Source organism: Clarias gariepinus, chromosome 1 (genome assembly GCF_024256425.1).
Source record: "Clarias gariepinus isolate MV-2021 ecotype Netherlands chromosome 1, CGAR_prim_01v2, whole genome shotgun sequence".
In the NCBI taxonomy this organism is placed as follows: domain Eukaryota; kingdom Metazoa; phylum Chordata; class Actinopteri; order Siluriformes; family Clariidae; genus Clarias; species Clarias gariepinus.
In genome coordinates this window covers 36,971,136-36,999,111 of record NC_071100.1, presented here as the reverse complement: position 1 = coordinate 36,999,111, position 27,976 = coordinate 36,971,136, and the positions used below count along the sequence as shown (strand labels likewise).

The 27,976-nt window shown below is 36.8% G+C and overlaps 3 protein-coding genes across 4 annotated transcripts; 2 read left to right on the top strand and 1 right to left on the bottom strand.

The window, feature by feature from the left end:
- The first annotated feature begins 341 nt into the window (after positions 1-341).
- On the top strand, positions 342-4,936 carry tyms (thymidylate synthetase). Its single transcript, XM_053498866.1, has 7 exons — positions 342-614; positions 838-911; positions 2,280-2,454; positions 3,371-3,472; positions 4,123-4,298; positions 4,520-4,591; positions 4,676-4,936. The coding sequence occupies exons 1-7, from the start codon at positions 413-415 to the stop codon at positions 4,811-4,813; spliced, it is 939 nt and encodes a 312-aa protein (XP_053354841.1). The 5' UTR covers positions 342-412; the 3' UTR covers positions 4,814-4,936.
- Positions 4,937-5,437: 501 nt separating this feature from the next.
- enosf1 (enolase superfamily member 1) lies at positions 5,438-13,235 on the bottom strand. The gene is made up of 15 exons (XM_053504996.1): positions 13,093-13,235; positions 12,757-12,859; positions 11,469-11,584; positions 11,313-11,399; positions 11,069-11,095; positions 10,861-10,933; positions 10,731-10,769; positions 10,099-10,181; positions 9,884-10,006; positions 8,834-8,968; positions 8,394-8,435; positions 8,174-8,303; positions 7,916-8,015; positions 6,003-6,084; positions 5,438-5,753 (listed from the first exon to the last, which is right to left on the bottom strand). Exons 1-15 carry the CDS (start codon positions 13,174-13,176, stop codon positions 5,652-5,654), a joined length of 1,326 nt encoding a protein of 441 aa, XP_053360971.1. The 5' UTR covers positions 13,177-13,235; the 3' UTR covers positions 5,438-5,651.
- An 8,027-nt stretch (positions 13,236-21,262) lies between these two features.
- Positions 21,263-26,560, top strand: adcyap1a (adenylate cyclase activating polypeptide 1a). Of its 2 annotated transcripts, XM_053497988.1 has the most exons (7): positions 21,268-21,597; positions 21,968-22,051; positions 22,755-22,889; positions 23,189-23,293; positions 24,329-24,460; positions 24,972-25,089; positions 26,124-26,560. In XM_053497988.1, the coding sequence occupies exons 2-7, from the start codon at positions 21,969-21,971 to the stop codon at positions 26,130-26,132; spliced, it is 582 nt and encodes a 193-aa protein (XP_053353963.1). In that variant the 5' UTR covers positions 21,268-21,597; position 21,968; the 3' UTR covers positions 26,133-26,560. The 2 variants fall into 2 exon arrangements, with proteins under 2 accessions (XP_053353973.1, XP_053353963.1); XM_053497998.1 differs by lacking the exon at positions 23,189-23,293 and having other exon boundaries at positions 21,263-21,597.
- The last annotated feature ends 1,416 nt before the right edge of the window (positions 26,561-27,976 follow it).

Sequence of the window (27,976 nt, the reverse complement as noted above, 5' to 3'; positions counted from 1 at the left end):
AGATGACTTAAAATGATTTGAAAACTTTTTCGTATGTTTTCATGTGTATATACGGTATAATTTACAGCACATGCTGTAGCTTAGTATTTAAAATAAATTTTTGCCTGTGGATCCAGATTTTTGGGCCACCCTAAATATAAACTGTATATAACATGGACCTTTTGTAATATTGTTGTGTTGGCATAAATTTGCGGGATACAAACGATTAATATAATTATTAAAAATTTACGTAATTACAGTCAGCCAATCAGAATGCTTCCCGCTGTCTGACGTCAACCAGGAAAGCAAAGCAGCAATCTTATTGGATAATACTTCCGCCCCGCCGCGTAGGACAAAAAAAACCCCGCGAGTTTGTTTTAGTCGCTTTCCGCACAAACTAAAGCCGAACATTTGAGCACTTTCCCCTGATACCATGCCTGCCACGAGTGAGATCTGCACGACCGCAGAGGAGCAGCAGAGCGGGCAGGACCCCGCTGTATTCTCGCTGTTCTGCGACGAGCGCGGATATCTCAACCAGATTCAATACATTCTGCAGACAGGAGTGAGGAAGGGCGACCGCACAGGGACAGGAGTTATCTCTGTGTTCGGCCTACAGGCCAGATACAGCCTGCGAGGTGCGTTTACAAAACCGTACAACTTGGAAAGAAAGAAGTTACATTGTGATGGTTTAAATTAAAAGGAAAATTAAGTGTTATTTTTTATTATTATGAGCCACATGGAGTTGATACTTCGTCTGTGCTCCTGCTAAGTCTAAACTCCCGCCCTTTAGCCATAACATGTCCATTATGGGATTTTAATTTTATTATTATTATTATTATTATTATTATTATTATTTAGATCAGTTTCCTCTGCTAACTACCAAGCGTGTTTTCTGGAAGGGGATTTTAGAGGAGCTGTTGTGGTTCATTAAGGTAAGTAAGCATTTCTTCATCACTTATTTGCTTTTGGTTGCCAGACTGCAGTAATATTAGAGAATATGACAATAGGCAGTCTCAGTCAATTAAATATGCGTTATGCATTTATTTCTATAAAGGCGTCCTTCATGAGTTCTCTAGAAATGCACAAGTGTTGTACTAGAGTGCCCCCTAGAGTAGATTTAATTATACATCAAGTCTTTTTCAATGCAAAATACTAATAATAATGTGCATATTGATTTCATGCAAAACTTAGCATATGTGAAATCTAAATCAAAGGAAGGCCCTGTGGCACTTTTACATGGATTGTACGTTACAAATGTTTAAACTGGCCACATAATCTTAAAGGTGCCTCGGGGTTAGTGTGCATGGAGCTGGGTGGTAGTTTTCTCCAGGTACTCTGGTTCCCTCCCACAGTCCAAAGACATGCATGTTAAGAGCCTAATTGGCATATCCATATTGCCACCCTGCCTAGTGCCCCAGTCCCTTGGGATAGGCACCTGGCCTATTTCTGTAAAGGATAAGCGGTATAGAGGATAAGTTAGTAAGTATGGTTCTGAATGATTGTCTGCATTTTGATAATTTTATAGACATACCCCTAATGCATGTTCACAATAGTTATAAACCATTATGAGAAGAAGCTGGATGTTTATAAAGTTGTGACTTCGGTTTTATCTTAAAGATGTTCACTTAAAGAATGCACTTAAAAGGAATGTCAGGACAATCTTTGCTAATAGTGACTGGTTTGAATGTTCACTTTTGTTGAACCACTATAAGTATCGGTGCAGAGCTGTGTGTACATGGCTGCAAATGAAGCAGCTTCAGTAAAAAAAAAAAAAAAAATTAAATCTTAATTAACTTTACCTATTTGACTATTAAGGACCTGCCACCAATCTTTTGTGTTTATCTAGTTACACACGGGTTTTAAAAACATTTTGGTTCAGCGAAAAGGAAAGCTGGAAAAAATGACCACTCCTGATGTTTAACTTTGAGTATAGTACTGTTATGGCTATAGCACCTTTTTAACCCACAAAAGTAGCCAGGCGGTACCAGTTTAGTGTTCTGTTTCATGTTTTGTGGAAGATCGTGTGATGGTACACCCTGATTAAAAAAAAAATAATAAACATGAAACTTGTGGTAAAATGAAAAACCTGTTTTAGCCATTACAGTTTAATTTTGTTAAATGTTCATACAGTATTCATGGCTGAAATTAAGTTGGTGTTATATAGACATACAGTATATAGTCAAACTGGTGTAACTTTGTATGGAATGTTAACATTAGAATACATACACAGTAACTGGTGGCATTATCATGATCTGAATTACCAACAGAGGGCAGCAGTCTAACACGGCTCTTTCTTGTAGGGTTCAACTAATGCAAAAGAGCTTTCAGAGAAGGGTGTGAAGATCTGGGATGCCAACGGCTCGCGGGAGTTTCTTGATAAGAATGGATTCACTGAGCGTGAGGAAGGCGACTTGGGCCCTGTGTACGGCTTCCAATGGAGACATTTTGGAGCAGAGTACAAAGACATGCATAGTGGTGGGTGTTGTCTGTATAAAACCTGTTACAGCATGCATACTTTTTTATTTATTTATTTTTTTACACTGATCAACATTTTCACCACCCTCCTAATATTAAGTTGCCACCAAAACAGTAATGACCTGTGATCACTATTATTTATTGGAACCAGCATTAACCTTTTTCAGTAGCTCTTCAATTGGATCGGACTGCACTGGCCAGCCCTCGCTCCCCATGTTCATCAGTGAAATTTGGCCACCCATGACCCTGTTGCCAGTTCACAGGTTTTCATTCCTTGGATCACTTTTGAATATGTCCTGACCACTGCAGCCTGGGAACATCCAGCAAGAGCTGCTGTTTTGGGGTTGCTCTGACCCAGTTGTCTAGCCATTACAATTTGGCCCTTCTCACAGTAGCTACATTTTCAATATCTTGTTACAGTGGTGGCTGGGATATATTAGGCAGCAAGTGGGATTATTTTCTTGAAGTTGATGTGTTGGAAGAAAAAAATGAGATGGCATAAGGATTTGAGTGACTTTGACAACAAGGGCCAACTTGTCAAAAGACTGGGTCAGGTCTTTTGTGGGATGTTCCAGGTCTGCAGTGGTCAGGACATATGATGATGGTGGTAAAAGGGGGACTCACTCAGTATTAGGGAGGTGGTCATAATGTGTTATGGCTGATCTGTGGTGGAAGTTTTGTGTAGTTTTATAGTATTTGCAGTAGATGAATAAATAAATTGCTATTACTTAACAAACTACCTGTTTGGGTCAAATCACACTATGTTGAGAAAAGTCATTTAATGCTACATTCAGAGAATCTTCATATCAGATGAAACAGCTTATCACTTAATAATAAGAGTGAATATTCAGGAATTAAAACAGAAATGACTTCTTTCTATATTGCACTGTATTTTTATTCTGCCTCTCATTACCAGATTACTCTGGCCAAGGTGTTGACCAGTTACAAAAAGTCATCGACACCATCAAGTCCAATCCTGAGGACAGGAGGATCATCATGTGTGCCTGGAATCCTAAAGGTGCAGATATTGATTAAGCATATCTAATGTCAAAATACCCTTTCTGAATGTATTACAGCATCCCATCCATAGTGCTAATGGCAAAGGCACTTTTTGTATGCACATGCATGTGTAGAAGCACCTGTGAAGACATCACCAAAATTCAGCTTTTGCTACAAACAGGAAGTCCAAAACATTTAGTAGGATTGAGCAGGTTTCCCCAAACATTTCATATGCCCAACACTAGCGGCTTAAACAAATTGCTTTACTCTTTCTTGAGTAACTTTTTCCAGTTTAGTAATGATTTTGGTGGATTTGGCAAATGCAAATCTACTATATTGCGCAGAGGTTAACTAATCGATTTGTATAAACATCCCATTAATGAGTTTCTCTCTATCCAATATACTAGTTTCATTATATTATGCTATTATATACTATTAAATTATTGGATTGCTTTTTGAATTCCTTATAGAAGGAAATGTTGATCTGACTTGATGAATGTAGTCATAGTTTCAGTGAATGCAGTATCATACAGTACATATTCATTAACCATTCATCAAAGGCAGCGTTTAATCTTATCTCATGTGAGTTTTCTACACAGTTTGAGAAAATTGGTTTAGTCAAGATGTTGAAGATCATTATTTCAGTGTGCTCTTCCTCCTTTTTCTCAGATCTGCCCCTGATGGCTCTTCCACCTTGCCATGCTTTGTGCCAATTTTATGTCTCCGATGGTGAGCTGTCATGCCAATTATACCAGCGTTCAGGAGACATTGGCCTGGGTGTCCCCTTCAACATTGCCAGCTATGCCCTACTCACCTACATGATCGCGCATATCACAGGGCTCAAGGTAAATGCACACTGTATATAAATCCTTTAAATCTAGTGTATTTCATCTAAAGTGCCTTAACTAACATTCTAGTTTTCCTTTTTGCAAATTGTTCAGTTTTTGCCTTTACAAGATATTAATCCTTTTGGGCAGTTTATAGCGTCTAATTTGTTACTTTGACTAATAGTTATTGTACTGTGTTATGCATTTTGTTCATTTTATTTATCCTCCATCCTCTTCAGCCTGGTGACTTTGTGCACACTCTTGGTGATGCCCACATCTACCTCAACCACATCGAGCCTCTAAAAGTGCAGGTGAGGTGGATGTTGTTAGTGTTTGCTCGTAACCTACCCATGTATTGGTTTGTTTTTACATTTTCTTTTTTCCCTGCACTGTAGCTTCAGAGGAAGCCACGTCCTTTCCCTAAACTGAAGATCCTTCGCAATGTGGAACGCATTGATGATTTCCGAGCTGAGGATTTTGAGATATGCGACTATGATCCATACCCCACCATCAAGATGCAGATGGCAGTTTAAACAGTATACCCTCATTGTCAATGTTACCAGACTATGTAAATATTTGTATCTGTTTTTTGTAAATTGTTTATATTGTTTTTTTTTAATATAAAACTTAAACAAATAAAAGTAAGTACAAACCAGGGTGCTGAAATTTCTCGTGAATAATGGTGTAAAACCAGTTGACATACTGTATACAGTAGTCATCACATTTTCTCCCTTCAATATGGTGGTGATACTTAAATGGTGTAAACATTCTAAGAAGGCCTTACTGACTGCAGGAGTTCCCATGAACATTTAGTGAATGGAACACATGTTCTTGAAAACTGATGGATAACATGTTGCCAACTTGCGGAAGAGATGAATTGAATTGTGGGAACTGTATGCAATCACCAACACCCCTTGCATTAAAGGCAGTTATTGCCACATCCCCCTATTTTCCTGACATTAACATGTTTTAGGCATTAAAGGAGTTCCTGACAGGCCATTTTTTTTAATGTAATGGAGACAGTCCAATCATGACACAGACATACTGAGAAGTGTAGTGGGGATTAAATAGAAAAATAAAGGTAGTTTTTACTTGTGTAATTGTTTTGGTATACCTCTGGGCTACCACTTATGAATAAGTTCACAATGCAAGAAATGTCAACATGATTGAAGTATAGTTTAATTTCTGATGAAATGAGTAGCAGACGAGTGCAAATCATAGTTATAGTTGCAGTGTCCCTGCCATCAGATTACAAAAGTATCAAACAATTAACCTTTACAGTATTAAGTACTTTAAAAACAATTTTCTGGTTAAAAATTGCAGTTTACTAACTAATCAGTAGTTATTTTGATTATAATAATTGGTGAGTGTTTAAAATAGGTTCTGCCCCAGAATGCCTCTCCACACCTCTCCACGAGGAAACTCGTGTTTCTGCACGGATGACTCCATCATCTCGCATGAGAATCCAGGATCCTAATGAAACCCAAAACAGCTATAAGGAACAATGCAAAGACTTCCTTTGAATATTGAAAATCTTTATGAATAAATCTGCGTACCCTTAAAGAAAAAATAAACTAACAATTTAGGTCTGAATCATGCATGCATTATGCTAACTGCAAATAAATGCCCATCTGTTGTGCATAACAATTTAAAATGCTTTCGTAAATTTTAAGTGGATGACCTGTCAAAAGCATGCTATCTTAAAGTAAAGCATTGACTCACCTTAGGTGGCATGTAGTGTGCATTTCTGATTACCGTAGGACTTTTGAAATGCTCATGAAGGTGGTCAACATATTCACACATCCTTTCAGACAGAAAAGAAAGTATTATACACAACACACAATACACTTAATTTCTTAAGCATTTTTAATGGTGGTAATAAATTTCTTTTTGAATCCGATAAACTATACTGTAGCTACACAGACAGATCCATAAGTATTCTGCCGGTTACATGATTTTTTTGACTTTTGACACTGTACAGAAAAACAACGGAATTAAATTGATGCCCACAAGATGTGATTATAGTGCAGACTTTGAGCTTAGCTAACCCATGCAGCCAGCTGGAGTTTGTATGCATTTTTAAATTTGAATTTGATGTTCGATTGTAGTAGTTCTGTATAAAATATGTAAAGCCAACAAGATTAACTATATTGTTGTAACTAATAGAGTTACAACAATATATTGATTCACAGTATGTTTGGGTTGCAACATACTTTTGCTTCCATATTTTCATACATACATACTTACAACATACAGTACTGTTTTTTTATTTCTTCTTCAAAAAAAAACCCTAAATAAAATGATATTATTTATAAATAAAACATATTAGTTTGGGGTTAATTGTAACAACTAATACTGTATGAGGCAGTGCAAACCAAAATATACATAAAAAACAGACTGAATAGTCTAATGCATTATTATTAGAAAATGTTGGCTCACATGCAGTCAATTGCACATTAATTAGATTACGTTTTTAAAAAAAAAGAAAAAGAGGAAAAGGAAACAATACTTGGTATGGTTAAAAGCTATTTGCACTATTACATTTGAAAATGTAATACAATTGCTTCGATATGGTCTGTTTACTCTGAAGGAACTTGCGTACTAATACTTATTATAGCATGACGTGGCTCTCGAGGGCTTTTTCTAATTCAGAACACGGTTCCAAGAATAAATTGAAAATGGTCTCATTTAAGACAGAGATCATGAGCCAAAATGCATTCTGCAATACATCGTTGTGATTTATTAAAACAAACCAGAAATCAAAAACAAACCAGAAACCAAACCCCTGCAAAACTCTTTAATAAAATCCAGTGTAGCACCACCTGATGTACTGTGATATTTAGATTAACATCATACATAGTTATTAAAGCAATATTAAAGTTATTTGGCATTCTGATTTTCATTTAAATTCAATAGCACTAATTTTTATTAACTGATTTGTCTCGGGCAGCTATAGTGCTTACAGGTTTTGAAGTATTAATATTATTAAAGTATAATAAGCATTAAAATGCTATGTAACTTTGTTGTCTTGCTTAAACTTCCAGTCTACTGGGTGGCAGTGTTGCACCAACCGGCCATAAAATAACAAAAAGAAGAAGCAATACTCGAGCATTTGCAGAAGATGGAAGCACTTTGTATTATCCTCAAAATCTGTGCTATAGGATTATGCAATTTGTCATCGTTGGATCATTATGAATCGATTCTGAATGTGAAACTATTCATATGATAACTGATTTATTAAATTGACCAACAAATCTTTATTAAACTGCACAATCATTTAAACCACACAGCCCACTTAAAACCAGATAATTGCAATAGAATATAGGCTCGTTATTGCATATTTACAGATTACCAGATTTACTTTTATATACATTTATGTTATTTAAAATGTTGTTTTTACTGACGCATGTTAAATCGCTTCATTCTCAACACTACATTAAAAATGATAATTTTACCTAATTATTCAAATAAATGCCAACTTGCATAATTAATTTAAAAAAATGTAGCCCTATTTTTAAGGAAAACTGCCTAATTTTTTATTTTAAGGTATACTGTACTTGACCAAAGATCAATAAGATCAAAGATCAATGGTCCAGGTCTTTATCTTAACTTCATTTAGCAAATAGTTGTCTCACCTGTTGTCCAAGCTAGCGGACACTGAGATATAGTCAAAGAGAATAAGATGCTGAACGAGCTCACAAAGTCCCACTCCACCAGCATGAGGGCATACAGGAACTTGAAAGCAACAAGATTTCACAAATAAAAATAAAAAAATTTAAGAGTCATGGGTTTAATAAGAGCAAAACCACCAAACAAACCATTAAATAATATTTAAACCTTAACTATTAAAAGTCCATTACACATTCTAAACACCACCTTCATGCAGATCTCACCTTTAAACTTAGCAGCCATTAATATGGTGGCCAGGTTTTCATTGACACTGCCAACCCTACAGCTGTCAATCTGAACAAACTGCAGTGCAGAGGCTTGCAGAAACTGCTTAAACATCACCCTGTTATGGCACTGACACACAAACATACACACAATTATTCCTCTGAAACGTAATACACGAGAACAAAATACAAAGCAAAGGGCTAAATCAGACTTGCCAACCTGTTCTCCTGTGGCAACTCCAATACCCAAAGGTGCAAGAGCCTGAATTACAGATATAAATTAGTGCTGCACAATTAATCACATAAAAAATGTAATTGCAGTATGGACCTGTGCAATTATTTAATTGCAAAAGTCTGAAATTTATTACAAGTAATATATTCATAGTCAGGAATACATGTACAGTAGTTTGTCAGAAATTTAAGAATTGATTTAAGAATTTCATAAATTTTATAAATTTAAAATTTCTAAAAAAAAATAAATTTCTTTTGTGCCGATATTTACTGTAATCTTGAATAAATATGATTTTACACAAATAGGTATTTTTTTATTTAAAAAACCCAACATTTTTGTAAGTCATGCATCACTAGTATAAATGGTTAAAATCAATAACAGGCATTTTCTCATTGCTATTCCTAAACATGCTGACACTTATTGACTACCTTTGAGATAGCAGCATGTCCAAGGATGTCATCAGGAGAGGTGGGTTCTTCAATCCACAGTGGACGGAACTCTGCTAATTTGCTTACCCAAGAAATGGCCTCACTGACGTCCCATCTTTGGTTGGCATCAATCATCTAACAATAGCAAGATCACAAGTCACTGAAGTATTTGACAAAAACTCAAGTCTAGACAAAGGTATTATGCAATCTATCCAAACTACATATTCAAAATTTTCACATGGATTCATGGCACTCTTATATGTGCATTTAATTATATAACTGAAACAGTACTTTTTTTCGTTCAGGCCAAAAAAAAAATTAGTTTCATTTGCCATTTGTAAGAACACAGACAAAAATAACATGAAGGCGGGCCAAAAGAGCACGTCAGATAAACGCCACAAGCATCACTACCTTGTCTTGGACATTACCGCTATCTAAATCATAATCCAATAAAATGGCTGGTTCAAATTTCAATGTTCTATGTGGGAAGGGCATATAGTAAATTACATTCTCTAGACAGCTATTGACGAGTAATATTTCTTCGTTGGAACTTTTTCAAGAGTTAAACGTTGAAGTTACGTTTTTTTCTCATTATTTTTTATTTTTTTTTTAAACAGTTTTTACTAGTCATGCTATAGTAGGTTTCATACAGATTCTATTTTTTACCGTTCTCTCTGTATCACATATATGTTATAGGATAATTATAAATCAAATGTATCTAAACACCAAATATAAAAGTTACATATAATGCAATGTTTAAAGAATGTGATGTTTTTTATTTACTGTGAAATCTTCATATTGATTTCTTCAACTTCCTCAGCATTAAAGGCATGCACAACTTTTTTTTTTTAACTATACTATATTATTACTATACTTTAATTATTACTATACTATAACAACCCCAGTGGATATAAACAGATGTCCATGCAAACTAAACAAAGTAATCAAGATTTGATCATTATAAATTGTGATGCAAACAAACAAGTTTAAGAAAAGTCAAAAAGCGTGTAAAACTTGCAAAGAGTAATCAGATTTCACTATTAGACTCACCAATGTTTTTTCTGGGCCGATCATGTTCCGGATGAGTCTACATCTACGTATGTCATCCTGCAAGTCCGCCCCTACCTTCACTTTAAACCTGGTCCATCCTTCACCTAGTGCGGTGGAACACAGCTAGACACACATATACAAGTATAATTAATGCACACGTGCATTTTTTATGATGCAGTGTTTCTCATTAGTCAATGATCAAAACACACACACACCTGTGTGAGCTGTTCATCTGAATATCCTAGCCAGGCACAGGATGTGGTGTAGGCTGGGTACCCTTCCTTTAGCATCTGGTCCTCTACAAGGATCAAAAGGGGTCATAATGTCATTATAAGTGTACCTTGATATGGCGGTATGGTATGGTCTGTATGGTAAGCTTGTAGTTAAAGTCACAAAGAATCCAAAATGCTTTTATGCAGAGGTTTAGACTTTTGTCAGTGCATCTGAATGTACACAAATTTAAATCTACATCACTACACATATTTGCACATTTGTGATTGCGCAACTTTTTTTCAATCCATTGCACATGAACAGTTCCAAATAAATTTTATACAGTTCTTATATAAACTTCCATTGCTTAGAAGTCCAGGGCAAGATAAGACTAGTTTATGAACTTGATCAACATATTTTTAAATTAGTGATACAAGCTGGAAATTTTAAATAGAATGACAGTTCCGTCAGAGGGTGTTTTGTTTCCAAGTTCAGGGTAAGCTGCAAATGATTACAACATTATGCCTACCCTCCATGTGACGTCATGCGCGGTTCTGCTACATTACGCATGTGTGATAACCAGATTCCATTAGATATCCGTTATATCTAAAACTCAATCAGAACATGAGTTTCCTACCTCTCTGCTGCTTTCCCTTGTTAGCTTTTTCCAGGATATCTATTAACAGGAAGAGAGACACAGAGGGAGAGAGAAAGCTTTGTAAGCCAAAATGTTTTGGATAAACATCATTTAATAATAATGACCTCACCTAATGCTTCCTGTTCAGTGAGCGCATCGGTGATGTAAGTGAAATCTATACAGCTGATGAGTTGCTTTGGGTCCTGTAAAAAACAAAACAAAACAAAAAAAACATATATACAAGCCTTCCCGTTACTACTTAATACAGTCATAGAAACAAGGCTGCCACACATTGAAAAGATTTTAAATACTAAGGGTATACTGTAAAATGATTTTACCATGTCCACGAGGAGCTTCCAGAGGGGCTGTGTTAATAAAAATACAGATGGGACAAACTTTTAAAAAAACTTGTTTTAATTAATCAGTTTTTTTTTTGTTAATTGTTATCTGTTAATTGTTATCATGGTGTGCAAGATATCTGCAATAGGCTCACTGATATTGGTAAGAGAGTACAAGAGACTCTACTGCAGACATTAAAAACTAATTTTAAATGGAAATAACGCATCAATTCAAATGTTTTACCTTGCCCTCTGCACGCGCCCACATATCCCAGATGGCATTGAGAATGGCAGCCGTTGCCAGCTGGATGACCCCCTTCTCTGGACCAATCTGGAAGGATGTAAAGTCAGTAACTGTCAGTCTAACTCTCAACATGCCTTTACATGCTTGCTTACTTACCCATCTCATTTGCCCATCATTTGCCAGGAGCCTGTAGAATCCTCTAAAGTCACTCACTATCTCCTCCAGTGTTTTTCCAATCACTAAAGATGACAAGGTCTCTACTGCACACACAACTGCAACGAGACAAGAGGAAGAATCCTGGTGTTAACCTGAACTCTCACAGCACTATTAAAAAGTCCCTATCTGTTTAACCTAATATGAGTTTAGCATTTCGAATGATTTATAATAATAATAATAATAATATTATTATTATTATTATTAACACTGGCCTCAGCAGTTAATGCCTCACAAAAATTAACAATAGATCAACATGTTGATCATAAACTTGGTCTGTATTTTTTTTTTCTTTTAATATTTTCCCCATGTCCTCAGGCTCTCAAGTTTTCAAAATTTTCCTTTCACCTCCCAAAAATACAGGTAAATGTTTATGATACACTGCGATTGCATGACATCCCATTCAGAGTGTACAACGTAACCAGGATAAGCACCAAATCCACTGCAACCATGGCCAGAATAATAAGGAAGGAAGGAAGAAAGGAAGGAAGGAAAGGAGGGACGGAGGAGGAAAAAGTAGACAAAGGATGGAAAGAAAAAGACCGAAGAAAAAAAAGGAAGGAGTAATGAAAATAACGAAGGAAGGAAAGAAAAGAAACAATAAAGTAAGTAAGCAAAGAAAGAAGGAAATAAAGAAAAAAAAGAAGGAGGAATGAAGGAAGGAGAATAAATATATAAAGTGTGTGTCATGTTACACAGAATACACATTATATATAGACATATATTACCCCCCCCCCACCCAAAATAAAAGGTACACACAGTTCAACTGTTATCTGTATCGTTTTACACTTGAATTGACAGCAGTGTCAGTGTGCAGTATTAGGTTTCCTCTATAGATGTCAGTTGTCACACCATCATTGAGGCTGTCATGTGTCATCTGTCATATGACCGTCAGAAGGTAGGGATATATATATATATATATATATATATATATATTTTATTTTATTTTTTATTTTTTACACACACACACACACACACACACACACACACAGACAACATTCATAACTATTTTTTAAGTATTTTTTTTTTATTCACGGCGTCTACATTTTAAATACTAAATAACTAAAACCAAACCAAACTCTTTGTTTTTTATTATTTTGCAAAAAACCGTAATTACCACATGGTGGCGCCTTCTCACAGCCAGAGCCGTAAACGGGAACGTTACAGTCGGTACAATATCACAGCCTACAATTAGTGCAACAATGGCGAGTGTAAAACCGCTGAAGCTCACCGATTTCTGTGCCTCTTCCCACCGTGAACGTCAGACCGAAGCCCTTCAGGCTAGTGTTAGTGTGGAGCGCCACATACGCCGCTGAGTAGTCAGGGTCTGTGTGCTGAAAGAGGTCACATGACACAAACAATAACACAACCCACTGGTCAACACAGTGTCCGAGAAACGTTTACTAATCTCACGTCGACGACGAACGCATTAAAAATGCTCGTAATAACTGATTACAATGAACACAGACAGGTGATAATGCTGACTCTGTTTGAAAGCGGAAGTAAGAAGTTATCTCGCGCTGGAGCCGTTTCTGAATTAAACCCGTTGAGTTTATACGGTACATACCATGGCGTCCGACCCATGGTGCTCCTGAGAGGTGGGAAACCTCACATCGGTCACTGTCAGTTTGGTGATTTCAGCTTTCAACATTTCGCCGTCTTTTGACGAGTATTAACTGCTTTGCGGAAGTAAGTGGACTTGGACCTCATATCCCGCCCACTAAAGGCTATGATTGGTGAGACCACATGTGCCTCAGTTAAGGCAAAAAGTTGACTACATGTATATTGTTGTGAACTTTGTTAAAGCATACAGTCAGAAGTTTGCACACACTTTCGAATTCAATGTTTGTTTTTTGGGGCATTCTGGAACAATACTAGAGATTTTAAAACTGTATATTAGCATGTATTGTGCTTCCTTTTATTTTTGGACATTTTATGTTTAATTTTTTTTAATTTTTTATTTTACATATCAATTCTACTAAGTAGCACTATCGCCTTGCACCTTCAGGGTCTGGGTTCGTTTCCTGGCCAGACTCATGACATGTAGCATTGTAAAGCATTGCTTTACAATGTTGAAAGAAATAAAAACAAAGAAAGGCCATGGAATTGGAAGTTTGAAAATTTATTGTACTTTAGACTGTATTGTGCGGCCTTTTTTTGCCATTTTATGCATTCTGAGTAAAACAATAATCCAGTCAGCTGTCACAATTCATTAATTTATTTATTCTCTATACCACTTATCCAGGGTCATGGGAAGTCTGGATCCTATCCTAGGAGAGTTTGGGCACAAGGCAGGGTACACCTCTGGGCAGAGTGCCAAACCATCGCATGGCACACACATACTCTCTCTCTCTCTCACACACACATACACACACACACACACACACACACACACACACACACACACACACACACACACACACACACACACCCCGAGTTTCGATGCCTTCGGAATAGTTTGACAATGTAGAAAGAAATGCAAGTCAGAAAAGACTATGGAATTAGAAGGTGTGTGCAACCTCTGAGTGTACATTAGCAGTTGTCCCTGAGCTCAGCTAGTCTTTGGCGTACTGTAGATTCAGGGCAGTGAAATTACATTACATTACATAACAATACATATACAAAAATAACCATGTACTAGAAAACAGGTTATATTCAATTCAGTTCAATTAAATTTTATTTCTTTTTGCAAGGCAGCTTTACATTTACTTTTAAATGCATTTTGCCTTATTGCTCTAGAAAGATTAATTAAGACCTGCGAATCTGGTTAACCTGATGATCTGATGGTACAGTATAGTTACCAACTTTATCAGTGGACAAGGAATCAAATCAAATCTAAATTAAACAGTTTCACAGTGAATGCTCGATCACCAGTAGTTTTCTATTTCATCTTTAGTACAAGAAAAATACTTTGATTGGACCCTCTGGGTCCACGGGGTGAACAATGGGGCAGCAGAATATCAGCAAGATATTGAGGGGCTATATTATGAAGGATCTTGTAGACTAAAACAGGAAGCCTAAAATTAACTGGGAAAACTAACTGGTAGCCAGTGCAAAGGAGCCAATATGTCAAAATATATTTGTTATGCATAAATTATATTAACTGATTTAAATGAAGAATAAAAGTGTTAATGAGAATATAAAAATGATTAAGAGCTCATATCAGTTTCCATTCAATGAACAAAAATGAACAAATTATTTGGCCATAATGTGTCCAAAATGTTGGTGCTTTATATCAATTTATTATTCATAAAACTGTTGTATAAAGGCAATTTCCCATGCACAATCATGCTGTTATACTAAATAATGGCAAGGTTGCAATTACCTGCTGATATTCAATATAACTGCACTCTTATGAGTGCAATATTTCTTATGTAATTGCTTTATCCTGGTCATGATTGTGGTGGATCCAGAGCCTACTGTGATAGGAAAATTCCATGGATCGCATGCCTGTTTTATTACAGGGAATGTTGCACACACATTCACTCAAACTGTGATTCAGGTAATGTCTCCTTCATTAGTTAGATAACATTTTGATTTTAGATGGAACGGACTACTTAAAGAATATTATTAATAGGACACAATTTCACACTTACTTGCCTTAATTGTGAAAGTATATGCTCCACTTTTAACAAAGTAAAAATAAAAAGTGGCAGATGTATAGAGGATTCAGAAAGTAGATTTAGACCCCTACACATTTTGCACACTTTTATACTGTATTATAGATTTTTTTAATGGATTAACCTTATCATAGTTAAACCCTTAAATATGACATGTAGACAAATATTTACATCCTTGGCCAAAGAATTTGAAGTTAACATCAGGTGCATACTATTTGCCTTTATTCCCTTTATTATTATTACTACAGTGGAAGACTAACTTTTTAAAAACCTCTATGACCTTTTTTTTAAAGACATAAATCTGGGAATTTAAAACATATAAAGCTTTGATTGACCAGGAATGGAAGAAACTGGAACAACCAGAATTATTCGCAGAACCGGGTATGTATCCAAACTTAGTAACTGGGCTTAAAGCAACCTGGTCACATAGGTAGTCATTCAAACTATCAGAGGTCCTACACAAAGACAAACAACTTTGCCAAGAGAACAATCCCAGAAATACTTAAAGGCAAAATCACAATCAAAACAACATTTAAAGTACTCTGACAATATGAAGAAGTCTGTTCCCTGTATAAACTCTAAGTACTTTGACCAAAAACTAGGTACTCCACATCGACTAGCTAATACTGTTGATATGGTGAGGCATACTGGTTGCGGCATTTTTATTGGCAGGGACAGGGAGACTGGTAAGCATGAAACCTACAGAGCAACTCACAAAATCAGATTGGGATTAAGGCTGTCTTTCAGCATAAAAAATACATATAGCATACAGCCAAGACAATGCTAAACTGACTTTAGGACAAGTTTCCAAAGTTCTTGAGCTGCCCAGTCCAAACGCAGACTGTTGTTGGTCTTTCGGCTGCTCCTGGCAAGGGGTCGCCACAGCCACACAAAAACTTGGCACAGGGTTTTAAACCAGATGCCCTTCCTGATGCACCTGGAACACCTGGTGAGAGGTTCTGTCATTAGGAATGGGTAAAACCCAAATCCAGTTTGCTTGTACAAAATACTGTATTAAGGGGTTCGAAAAAAAAACAAACAGAAAAAAGCGATGCAATTGGCTCTGTCAGCTTTTGTTCGAAAATATTGGCCCCATACAGTATGTTTTGATTTGCTTAAAATGTTCAGTTTTTGAATGAATTCTCATTTTAGAAAACTCTGAGAACAATAAAGTTCTTAGTGTGTGTGCAAACTTCTGACTGGTACTGTATGCTTTAACAAAGTTCACAACAACATACATGTAGTCAACTTTTTGCCTTTACTGAGGCACATGTGGTCTCACCAATCATAGCCTTTAGTGGGCGGGATATGAAGTCCAAGTCCACTTACTTTGCCAAAATGAGTAAAAGTGAGCATAATTTAAAAACGTAAAAAAAAAGAGTAAGATTGACAATATGTTTGACGTTATTTTGTCAAACTTTTAAAAATACTTCCCAAAACCACTGTGTTTTCATCACTGCTCAATTTCTATGGTACATTCTTTTATGCTAAATAACCATTTCGTCACTATTTTCTAATTTACTAAAGAAGGTTCTCTTAATATTCAACTGGAGGTGTTGTGATTGACATTGTTAGCACTGCATGGTTAAGGGATCAAGTCCCACCTTTGTCCCAAGTCCTACTCCAGTTTCCTCACACAGTCCAAACACATCCAGATTAGATTAGGTCTAAATTGCCTGTAGTGTGTGTGTATGTGTGTGTGTGTGTGTGTGTGTGTGTGTGTGTATGTGTGTGTGTGTGTGTGTGTGTGTGGTTGTGTGGTCACTTGTGCCCTGTGATAGATAGACTTGCACCCCATTTCTTTGTATTTTCAGCATAAATTTGTGGTAAGTAAAAATAAGTATAAATTTGTCTGTGGTAAAATAAAACAGTAAATTTGCTGGCAGGCTGTGAAGCTTGTGGTTTCACTACCACACTTAATGGTTTCTTTATACTGTTCATTCTACAGGTTGGTCACTGAATCTATTAATTTAAGACACTCCGATTTCCTGTTCTTACAGGCATTTATCTTATTCATGTGGAAAAATAAACTAAAATGAGCTGAGTGTTTAGGAGAAGGTGGTCTCGAAGGCTTTAAACAAATGCTGGCACCTATTATTATTATTATTATTATTATTATTACTATTATTACTATTATTATTATTATTATTTTGACAAAATGAGTGATTCAGTGGGTAGTACTGCAACCCTACGGCTCCAGGGTCCCTGATTCATTGGTGAATTATCTGAGTTGTAGTCTGCATGGAATACTGCATATTCTTTCTGTGTTCATGTGGGTTTCCTTTATGTTCGCTGGGTTCCCCTCACTATTCAAAATTATACAGAGAAGTGGAATGACTAAATCAAATTGTCCCTAGGTGTGTGTGAGCAATGTCTGTGCACAAGGGGGCCAATTTATAAAACTTTACTTTGCACTTGTGCTCTTAGTGCTATTCAAAATTATTTAGGCTCATTTAATACTATTTACTTTTTAAAAATTTCAGGAAATGATTGAGGAGTATCTCTCACATACTCTCATATCCTATGTCCCTCTAATGGAAAATCACATTTTTATTGTGTGTGAAATGTGCTATGTAGACTGTAGAAGCATTGAACTTGCTTGTTGGATGTAGAAGGACAAGGTCCAGACCAATATACTGTACTGTAGAATAGAAACAAAATGATTGTAGCTAACACTTTTAATGATAAGATGAAGACATAAGTTTTGACACAGATAGGCAAATGAAATCCTTGTATCTCCGAACACGATGTACGGGGCATAGATTATGTTGGCAGCTTGAAGAAAGAAATCACCTTTTTCAATGCTGCAACTGTCTGTATGAGACTGGACCTTCTGCAGAAGTTTCAATAAACCGTTGTTACTTGCTCTTACCCAGTGAACGACTTATTTGTATTTATATTTTCCAGGATTTCACTCACAGTTCCCAACACACAGACACGGGGGTGTAGTATATACGGGCAAAATGTATCATGTTAGTTTAAATGTACAGAGACTGATTTTGTGACAGTTTGTGTGTGTAAACATTGTGCCATCCAACACCACTTAGCTATACTGCATAACTTTAGAGCTGTCACAGTTTCATGTAATGATATTAGTATGTAGTATTTTGTAACAAAATGTTTTTAAAAAGCTAGATATTTAATGTGTGGATGGGATATAATTTAAAACATAAAAATGCAAAATAACAAAGTTTTCCTTCCCATTTTTGTCTAATCTAAACATCAGACTACATCTGCAAAATGACAAGCATGCTGATTTTTTTCTTTGTTTTGTTCTCTTGGTTACCAAATAGTGGTGATGTCATCATAAAGTTGAAGGATAAAATGGTCATGTTCCAGTATTATGATTACTGGCCATGAAGTAATGAATATTTTATAGAGGGGTGTTCAAGGCAAACCAGAAATGTCTTGTGAACGAAGGCATAAAATCGATTTACAGAAGGCATTTATACAAGAATTGTGCAGTGATGAGTCCCTTAACCATGGTAAAACATTTGAATGATGCAAACATTTTAAAGAAGGAGGTATGTTTGTGAATGACAATCCCGGCCCGAGGTGGCTTGGAGCTCACTGCAGTTGTTCCCATGAACATTCAGAGAGTAGAACACCGGAACCTTGAAAATCAACAGATATCATGTCGCCAACTTGTGGTACAGGAAGTCAGCTGGGAGTTATCTCCTGTACAGTCCTGACTTGACTCAAAAATACAGTCCTGACCTCACTCAAAGATATTTTCAAATTTTTGGGCCATTATAGGAGTTCCTAGAAGGCCAGCGTTTCAGACTGGAAGAAGAACATAATAATGACTCCAGTGTACTGAGAAAACTTTCTTACTTAATGGTATCCAAGCACTAAGTGCTGGGATAAGTGCCTTAGTGGAGCAGGGGATTATATTGAGAAATAAAGGTAGTTTTTACTCTCATAACTGTGTTCTGTTAATCTGCACAATAAAAACTCCTGGTTTGACTACTATCTTTTAGATTTTTTTAGTGCAAGCTAATTTTAAAAAAATCAACATAATTTTGACATACATCACACCACTTGGATTTTCTATTCGATTAAAGCATATATATATATATATATATATATATATATATATACAAAATCGATATCAGCAACAATATAATTTTATATAGACAGATTCTATATGTGTAATATATAACTATTTGTCCTCCAAATAATTAAAGAACCCGTCTGTCTTGACCATGTAGCGCGGGAAATTCCGTTCTGCTATCAGCAATGACAAACCACAAAAGAAGAGCCTGTGCTAAAGTTGAGTCGGAGGAGAGAGAGAGAGTTAGAGTGAGAGAGAGAGAGAGAGAGAGAGAGGTGTAAGATCACGGCTTTGCTTGGGATCAAAGCCAAAATACTCTCAATTACAAAATTAAACCTAATTATAAATATTGCACTTAATTAAGCCACACTTCAATTTCTTTAAATTAAAATCTCTCTCTCTCTCTGACCCCTCTTTCCTCACCTCCCTAACGTATTCATACACAACTACAGTTATTTTTGTTTTAGTGAGTGATATTGGGAGAGAGAGAGAGATAGAGAGAGAGAGAGAGAGAGAGAGATTTCACAGCAGATTAGAGTAGCCCATATTATTGCTCATGAAATAGCTCACATTCACAAAATTCTCAGGTAATCTAATCTAGGGCTGTAACAGATTCTATCTGAAACGTCTCCACACAAAACATCCTTCAGTGAATCAAAAACTAATGAAGTAAATACAGTCTTATCAGTTGCATGACAGGACTCCGCCTGTTTACCGCTTCTCCGTTTGAGGTCGTCATGCCGCTGGGATATTGATGGTGACTTCAGTATTAGATTTGGTCTATTTACCGGTGCGGTTTTATTTCGGGGAAGAGCCGCTCACAGAGTTCTCCAGGGATTTACGCAGAATGAGACTCTAGAGTCGGGCTGGTGCTGGAGAACACGATCTGATGCGGCATAATGTTTTATGGATTTTGCAGCTAGGCTATATGATCCAGTCTCACATGTGCAAATCGAAAAAATCTTTACATTGTTAACAGTAACGCCTCCAACGTTTGATATGCACAAGGAGAACTATAGCGCACATGTGTAACGTGTTCAATACCCAGTTTATTACTGCAAAACACTGGATGGCGCGCGCGTTAAAGTAATTTGAACTTGTTTTTTATGAAGAGGATAAAAATGATCGGGGTTTTAACTTTGACTAAAGTTTATTAGTTTATACTCTCACAGTGGGCGAGCAGACTGGTCCTCGTGAGAACTGTAAACAGTATTTAAAACTTAAGACTTATTTAAAGGTCTTTAGGTCGTCGTTACAAACTAAGAACTTTAGTATGAGGACGTTTTGTACTTTGGTATGGGAAGGAAATATTCTTGAAAACGTCTGGGGTGTTTTAGGGTTTTAATGGATCCTGAGGACGTCCCCTGTAGGTCTTTAGTGCTGAAGACGTCCTGCCTGTGTCCACTGAGATAGTACTGTTGAATCTTCGTCACATGGCCATATGACGTAAGAAGCCGAGTGATTCATTCACTTAAGTCTCAGCAGAATAATAAAAAAAGATATTCTGCTCATCAGTTAGAAATTCTTTGAAAAGTTTTACTTTAAATAGGTGTGTAAAAATATGCAGCTTGAACGAAACCAACATGCACATAAACCAAATTCTCACTAAATCCATTCCATCTGCATTTTTACTTGTTTAAATTTTTGTCTTAGATATTCCACACAATCTAAACAAACAAATCTGGAAATACAGTTTGTTGCAGCCCTTTAAAAAATAAAATCCTTAACATCAGCGTCCATAGTGTGGCCTATCACTTAAGTGTTAAGGCCTTTAAGAAGTTCAAAGAAGTCGGTAAATCCAAAAGGTCGAGTTCAGCACTGGGAAGGTGGACAGCTCCGCATGCAGTCACGATGAGTCATTCAGCGTCTACCTGAACCTGCCCACGCCAACCACCACCCAACCCCCCCTGTCGTTGCCCAACCACCACCCCCACCACCACCATACACAAACACACTCATAAAAAAAACAAAGACATATTAGCATTCGCTTATGGTGTCAAATTAGCGTTCCTCTTTTACCCCCAGCCCAAGTAAATCCATGACGAAGAAAGTGCGTCGGTCCTGGAGGAACGAGGTGAGTGACGTCGACGGGGAGTGAAAAGGGCTCGCCTCGCCACAGCAGAATAAAACTCGCACTGCCGCCTGAGACTGAGACATAGGATGCGATCTTTCAGGCGTCCAGAGCAGCGGAGAAATCTGAGTAACGCCTTTATAAGTTTAGAAGTCCTGCGCGCTGCTGGTGGCTGCAGAACAAGGAGCCCGGCAGTGAAGTTTTATAACTGAGAATTGGAGGAGACGCGCCAGATCAGACTGAAAGAGAGAGAGAGAGAGAGAGAGAGAGAGAGATTTCTATCTCGCAGCCTCACCGGACTGCATCCCTCTAATTGCACCGCTGCAGGTATGTCAAAGCCCGACCAGCTTCTAGGTAAAAAAAAAATCATAAAAAAATATCATATTAAATGTGTCGTATAAATGTTTTAATAAATATGCTATTTCATACTGAACTAACTCGATATGCATTGTGTGTTAAGCAAAGTTTGTAACGTTTATTGACCAAAACAGCAATTTATCCCAATATCAAATCGACTTAATTGCTTAACTGGTTCTCTCTGTCAGGACACCTGCTGCGCTTTATCCACACAACTTTAGATCTTTTCCTGACACTTATTAAATTCATTCAAACATGTGCTTGAGCACCTTTTAAAACATTAACCAATGTGTTTGATCTAAGTATGTGATCTTTTATATATATACTTTTCCCCCTGCAGAATGATCATGTCTGGGAGCAGAGGGACTTTAGGCTTCCTCATCTACGCGCTCCTGGTGCAGTGCAGCGCGTCCTCGCCGCTCAGGTAGGACGACACGAAAACGGGCAAAACCTGCGTGATCGGCGGGAAGCATCGGAAAATAACGAAGAAAAAAATATGTATTTATTTATTTGATGAAGTAATATGAGGGACTAACAGAAGACGCGGTCTTGGTTTAGCCACGGCGCATCCTTATGGTCTAAGAGAACGATTTTCTGGACATTCTTTTGGCATTCATCGGTGCAGCCCGTAAAAGTGAAGATCAGTAAATCAGGGGTTTTTATAAACAGATAAGTTAAAAAAAAAAATAGCTTTACTTTCAATTAGGCACTGCGACAGGTTTCTAATCAGCGCGTTATTTTTTAAAGGTAGTAATAAAAACGTGACAAATATAGCTAATTATTAAAAAAAATAATTTTACTAACGTGAGAAAATGAATCACTTAATAAATTAATGATGTAGTCGTGCACGTGTTGTAATTATCTGGTAAATAAATTTGTAATGGAATGATGAAGCGCTGTCATCGCGCGTAATCATTTCTGCAGCTTCCGCAGCTTCCGTTTATTAATATTCACTGTCAGGTTTTGTAGCTTGGCGGACAGAATCGCTTTTTGTTCTATTCTAAGACACATGGTGTCACGGATCAGGTGAATTTGACAAGGAAAGCATATGTGAAAGTAAGAAAAAGAAAAACGATTTGTGGGGAAATCCAGCATCCTGAGATGTAAATGGATGTGGTTTATTGCAGACTGGAGACTGCGGCGTATGATGAAGACGGGACTTCATTAGCAGACTTGGCCTTTGACTCAGAGCAGCTCGCACTCAGAAGCTCCCCATCAGAGACGGACGATGTCTACGAGATCTATTCTCCTTCAGAGAAAAGGTGAAGCCATTTTCATTTCCATCCACCCTTTTGAACATTATTTGTCTCGTCCATAAGAACTATTTTTGTTCATCAGTGTGTAATAGATGTGTTATATAAATGTGTGTTTTGTGTAACCCCTGTATAAAAACCATCCTCCAGCCAATTAAACAGGCTGAACTGAATGAAAGATGCTAAGTTTGGTGAAAGAGCATTGTCTTAGATTTGGAAAGTATGATTGAGTCTTTGTGGTCCAGCATGTCGATCTCAGCGTGCAGTGTGTGTGACAATGTGTGTGTTTTGGCGTTTTGTCACCCCAGAATGGAAAGACATGCAGATGGGATGTTTAATAAAGCCTACAGGCAAAAGCTGGGTCAGTTATCAGCCCGGAAATACCTGGCTACTCTGATGGCAAAACGTGTAGGGTAAGCGCACTCTGTCTCCCTCTCTCCTTCTCTGTCTCTCTGTCCCCACTTTCCTTACCTTCCTAACTTACAAAAAGTTAGGAAGGTAAGGTCTTACAACTGCAATTGTTTGTACTATTTAAGTCTTTTTTGTGGATGCTTAAACTGCCATTCCATGTTTCAGTGTTATCTTTTTGTTCCTGTCTATGTGGATAGTCTGTCCCAATATTTTTTCTTATAGTAAGAAAAAAGAAAGAAAGAACCGGACCTAGGCAAAAATCAAGTTTGTTTTAATCTGCCAGAGAGATTATAAGATAATCAGTGAATACTTTGTGTCTAATTCATAAATGCATTAGGATGATAATTACAGATTATTATAAGGATATAAACCAAACCTCAAAGAAAAAGACTTGATGAATAGAAAAAATATCAGATGATGCAGATCTACAGTTAGATGGCTTTAGCTTCACAAATATTTCTTTGTTTGTAATGGACTTTAGTATGGTTGAAGACTTCATACCAAATCCTTTAATACAACATTTAACATTGTTTCAGTGGAATACTCTACTATAACATTCAATCCTGTAGTATCACCCAACTGCCCACTGAGCACATGTAAGACAACAGGATATATTCAGGCTTGTAGACCTATAGGGTACATCTTCAGGACCAATTAAAATCCTACAAATATAAATATGCCTGATGTCTTCAGGACTCATAGTTCTCAGGACTTCATCTGCTCACATTAAAGCAGCCTTAAAGACTAACTAAAACCCTTTTAAGGAGTACATTTAGTTTATTTCTTGTTTTTCTTTTGTTTAGTTCTGCAGGCAACCCAGGGCTAGTGTATACTGGGATGTGTTAACATAGGGCAGTAGTTGTATGAGCTTTAGGTGTAGTCCAAAAGCCATGCACACAAACACACATGAAGAATAGATAAAATATTTAAGTTCCATAGCCTATTTTTTGCCATATACTGTTTAGTATGAAAGTGTTAATTACTTTTGATAACATGTCTGCTATTCATCTCTCTCTCTCTCTTTCTCTTTGTCTCAGAGGAGGCAGTGCTATGGAGGAGGCAGATGCTCTGGCTAAGCGCCACTCGGACGGTGTGTTCACTGACAGCTACAGCCGCTACCGGAAGCAAATGGCCGTGCGGAAATATCTGGCCGCCGTCCTCGGCAAAAGGTACAGACAGAGAGTTAGAACCAAAGGACGACGATTCGCCTATTTTTAGTGCTTTCAAAACACACAAACCGCCCACAGCCGCTTAATCCACCTTGTTTTGTGCGGTCAGTCAAGAGTGTTGAGATCAAGAGTGTGACCAATGTTTTTTTTTTGAAAACATGTACTTTATGTATGAATATTTTGATAATGACACTGTTTTCTTTCTTTTTTTCTTTCTTTTTGTACTGAAGCACGTCAGAGCGCACAACACTACTTTGTGGACCAATCATTTAGTCTGACCAAATATATTCTATATTTCCTTATTTGTTTTTTAGACCTTAAGTGTATGTGCACTTGGAGGGTATGCTTCCGATAATTTGTTTTTTGTCTTTTAAATATATTAATCTACCATTATGAGTATGAGTAAATAAATTTGTCTTAAAGACAATCATTGCACTGAATGTTACTTCTCTTCTTTTCTTTATTTGCTGGAACTTGAAATTAAGCGTGCAGTCTTCTTTATTTACAACAGCCCTGAAGACTTAGATTTGCACCAATTTCTACAAGACATAGACATTGGGGCGGTTCCAGATGGGGATGAGTTTGAGGCATTTATGAGGAACTGTGAGCAGTTCATTCCCAATTTCCTGGTGAGTGGCTTTGTGGCTCTGGCCCGTACTTTAGCCCTTTACTTTTTGTCGGGATAAGTGCCTCTCACTCTTCCTTCTTTCTCCCGTGATGTTCTCCCCCTCTGCCATCTAGCGCCTAAATTTCACGAGCCAACTCCTTTTCTTTCTCACCTGTTCACACTCTACATGAGTTAAACACATTAACTTTCACACCTTTCTTACTTCGAAAAATAACTCTTGGGTTCCCTTCATGAAGTAAATGTGACCCACTCTCCAGAACACAGTTGTAGACTAGAGGCCTCCTTAGATATGTCTCTTTATCTGAGCTACTACACAACCTCTTTCCTCTTTCTGTAAAAGCATGTCCAAGCACCTGATCTTCCTCACCTCTCTAGCTTCAGACTGGGAGCCTGTGAATGTGTTTACTCATTTATTACAAGCATACTGTTCAGCTTTTATAGATGTGGAGTCTGTGTATGTGTGGAAAATATTTCTCATGAATTTGTGGTTGTGGAAAATTAGATCTATTCTTTTATTCTGTATTTGAGCTCAAATGTTTTTCTCCTGTTGGAAAAACACACTGGGCACGTTAAGATTTACAGATTAAAGTCTTTCCTTAATGACAAAACTGGCCCTGCAACCTGCTCTCATTAATTCTGCATTACTGCATTTTCCATGTTCATCTATCCCTGTGTTCATCTTACTGCTGTGTGTGGAGATGTGATTTGGGACCTTCTGGGGACTTTTCGTGTGTCATGTCTCTTTAGTCGCAAATGTTAATAGCCTTAATCAGGATCTCACTGAGATCCTGAAGTCGTGTGCAGTCTTAATTGCATATAAAAACATATTGCAGTCCATTTGCACATGTTTCTGTTTAGGTATGCGAGTAGATGAGTAAAATCTACGATTTTAGAAAGAATGTGGGGCGTTTGTGGGGCGGGGGGATATTCTTAAAGAACACCAACTCAAGGCTGCAGTGAATGTATGTGTGAAAGTGTAAGAGAGAGGGTGTGAGTGTGAAATCAATGTTTGTTTAATTATGCATTCTCCTGCAGGCTTTGTGACGCAGGAGGGCAGCTTGCAGCTCGGGTGCCTTTGCTTCGACTTAAAAAATGGCCACCAATCTCAGATGGCACGTTAGTGGCCCTCCAATGCTGCACATCACCTGCTCACACTCTTTCCATTTCACTGGATTACATGACTTTCATTCGATTGTCACCTGGCCCACTCTATTTTGTTTGACTTCCTGCACCATTTCCTGTTCTGTCTTAGCCTCACTTTGTGTAGTGTGTGATTGATAGCCAAGTAGAAATCATAGGACACTCACAGTTCTGAAATTCATCCTGTCTGTAACGTTTGAGAGCCCCTGAAGCCTTACTTTAGATGAAACTTAAAGAAATTAATCTATTTCTTGTGTAGATAAATAGTAGATTATTTTAAAAAATGGGAACCGCTAAAGAGATCACTAGTAAAATGTCCAAAAAAAAATAAGGTGTTGTAAGATTTGTATGAATAAATTTTTGTAAACAACAATATCTTGTCTAATCTTTGAAACTTTACGAATTTAAATCATGAACTAAAAATCAAAGAAGCAAGAAATAATATCACACTCATCCAATCACACAATAAATCATATTTATTAAAAGAAAATGGCCAACTTATGTTATTTGGCAGACCATCTGTTGCAACAGGAAGTTCAGCCTAACCATGTCTGATGATCTAATTTATGCATGTACAGCATATGGATGGAATTTCTAGCATAATGCATTCCCCTTAGAGATAAACATCTTAGACAATATATAACATACAGCCATCAACATACTTGAATGTCAGATTAAAGTAGGTATGACTGACATCCATTTTTTTTTTTATAACTGAAGGAATAAACCTCAAAATGGAGGATATTTTTTCTATTCATGGTGCAAAATGAATATTATCAAATATTTCAAAACGGTGAAAGCATGTTTCTATCACTAATAATTCATAAACAATCTTGGGATAATATTTAATTACCAGGAAAACATGAAGCATGAAGGAGGATACAGAAGCCTAACATGTCTTATATATATATATATATATATATATATATATATATATATATATATATATATATATATATATATATATATATATATGGCAAGTTAGCAAGTTAAGTGCAAATTAACAGTAGTGAGCAGTGAGAATTGTGTGGCTGTGATTTGCTCCGGCTCATGCCAAGTAAGTTTCAAAAAAAGTTAAAAAGTTAAAAACTTAAACTAACTCTAACATTAACCATCATACCTTTGTTAGGAAAACAATTCCAAATGTTTAACTGACCCAAGAGCCCAAGTCTGATGAACTTATATCATACAAAAACTACAAGTCTACAAGTCTTTTTCTGTTTTTATTTTGTCCTTAAAATTAATTCTTATCTTTATCTTTAAAGCTGTATTAGCCATAAAAGGTAAAGAGAGCTAGAGAGGAAGAGGTATGTTGTCCTGCACAGGGACCTCTTCAGGTGTAAAGACCCTAGGAGTTCAGGAGAACCTTTTAGTGTCTGTCAGAGTCGATTAAGGTTATAACCACACATATCACTGCATCACAGTGGGGAGAACACATTGAACTTTACCAGAACACACACATACTCACACACACCCCATGGCAAAGTACAGTATATATGCAGTTTTAACAATATTTACAACAATACCCATATCGAGACAAAAACTTTAACTATTTAGTGTTTCATACACTACACAAAATATCAACCATCAATTTTTTAAACATGAATTAAAATTAGTTGAAGTGTATATCTATGTTATGGTTTGGTACAATAGCTTATTTTATATTTCTAACACCATAGTAGTCAACACACACACACACACACACACACACACATATGCAGGAAAACTCAATCAGCCCCCGTTGCCAG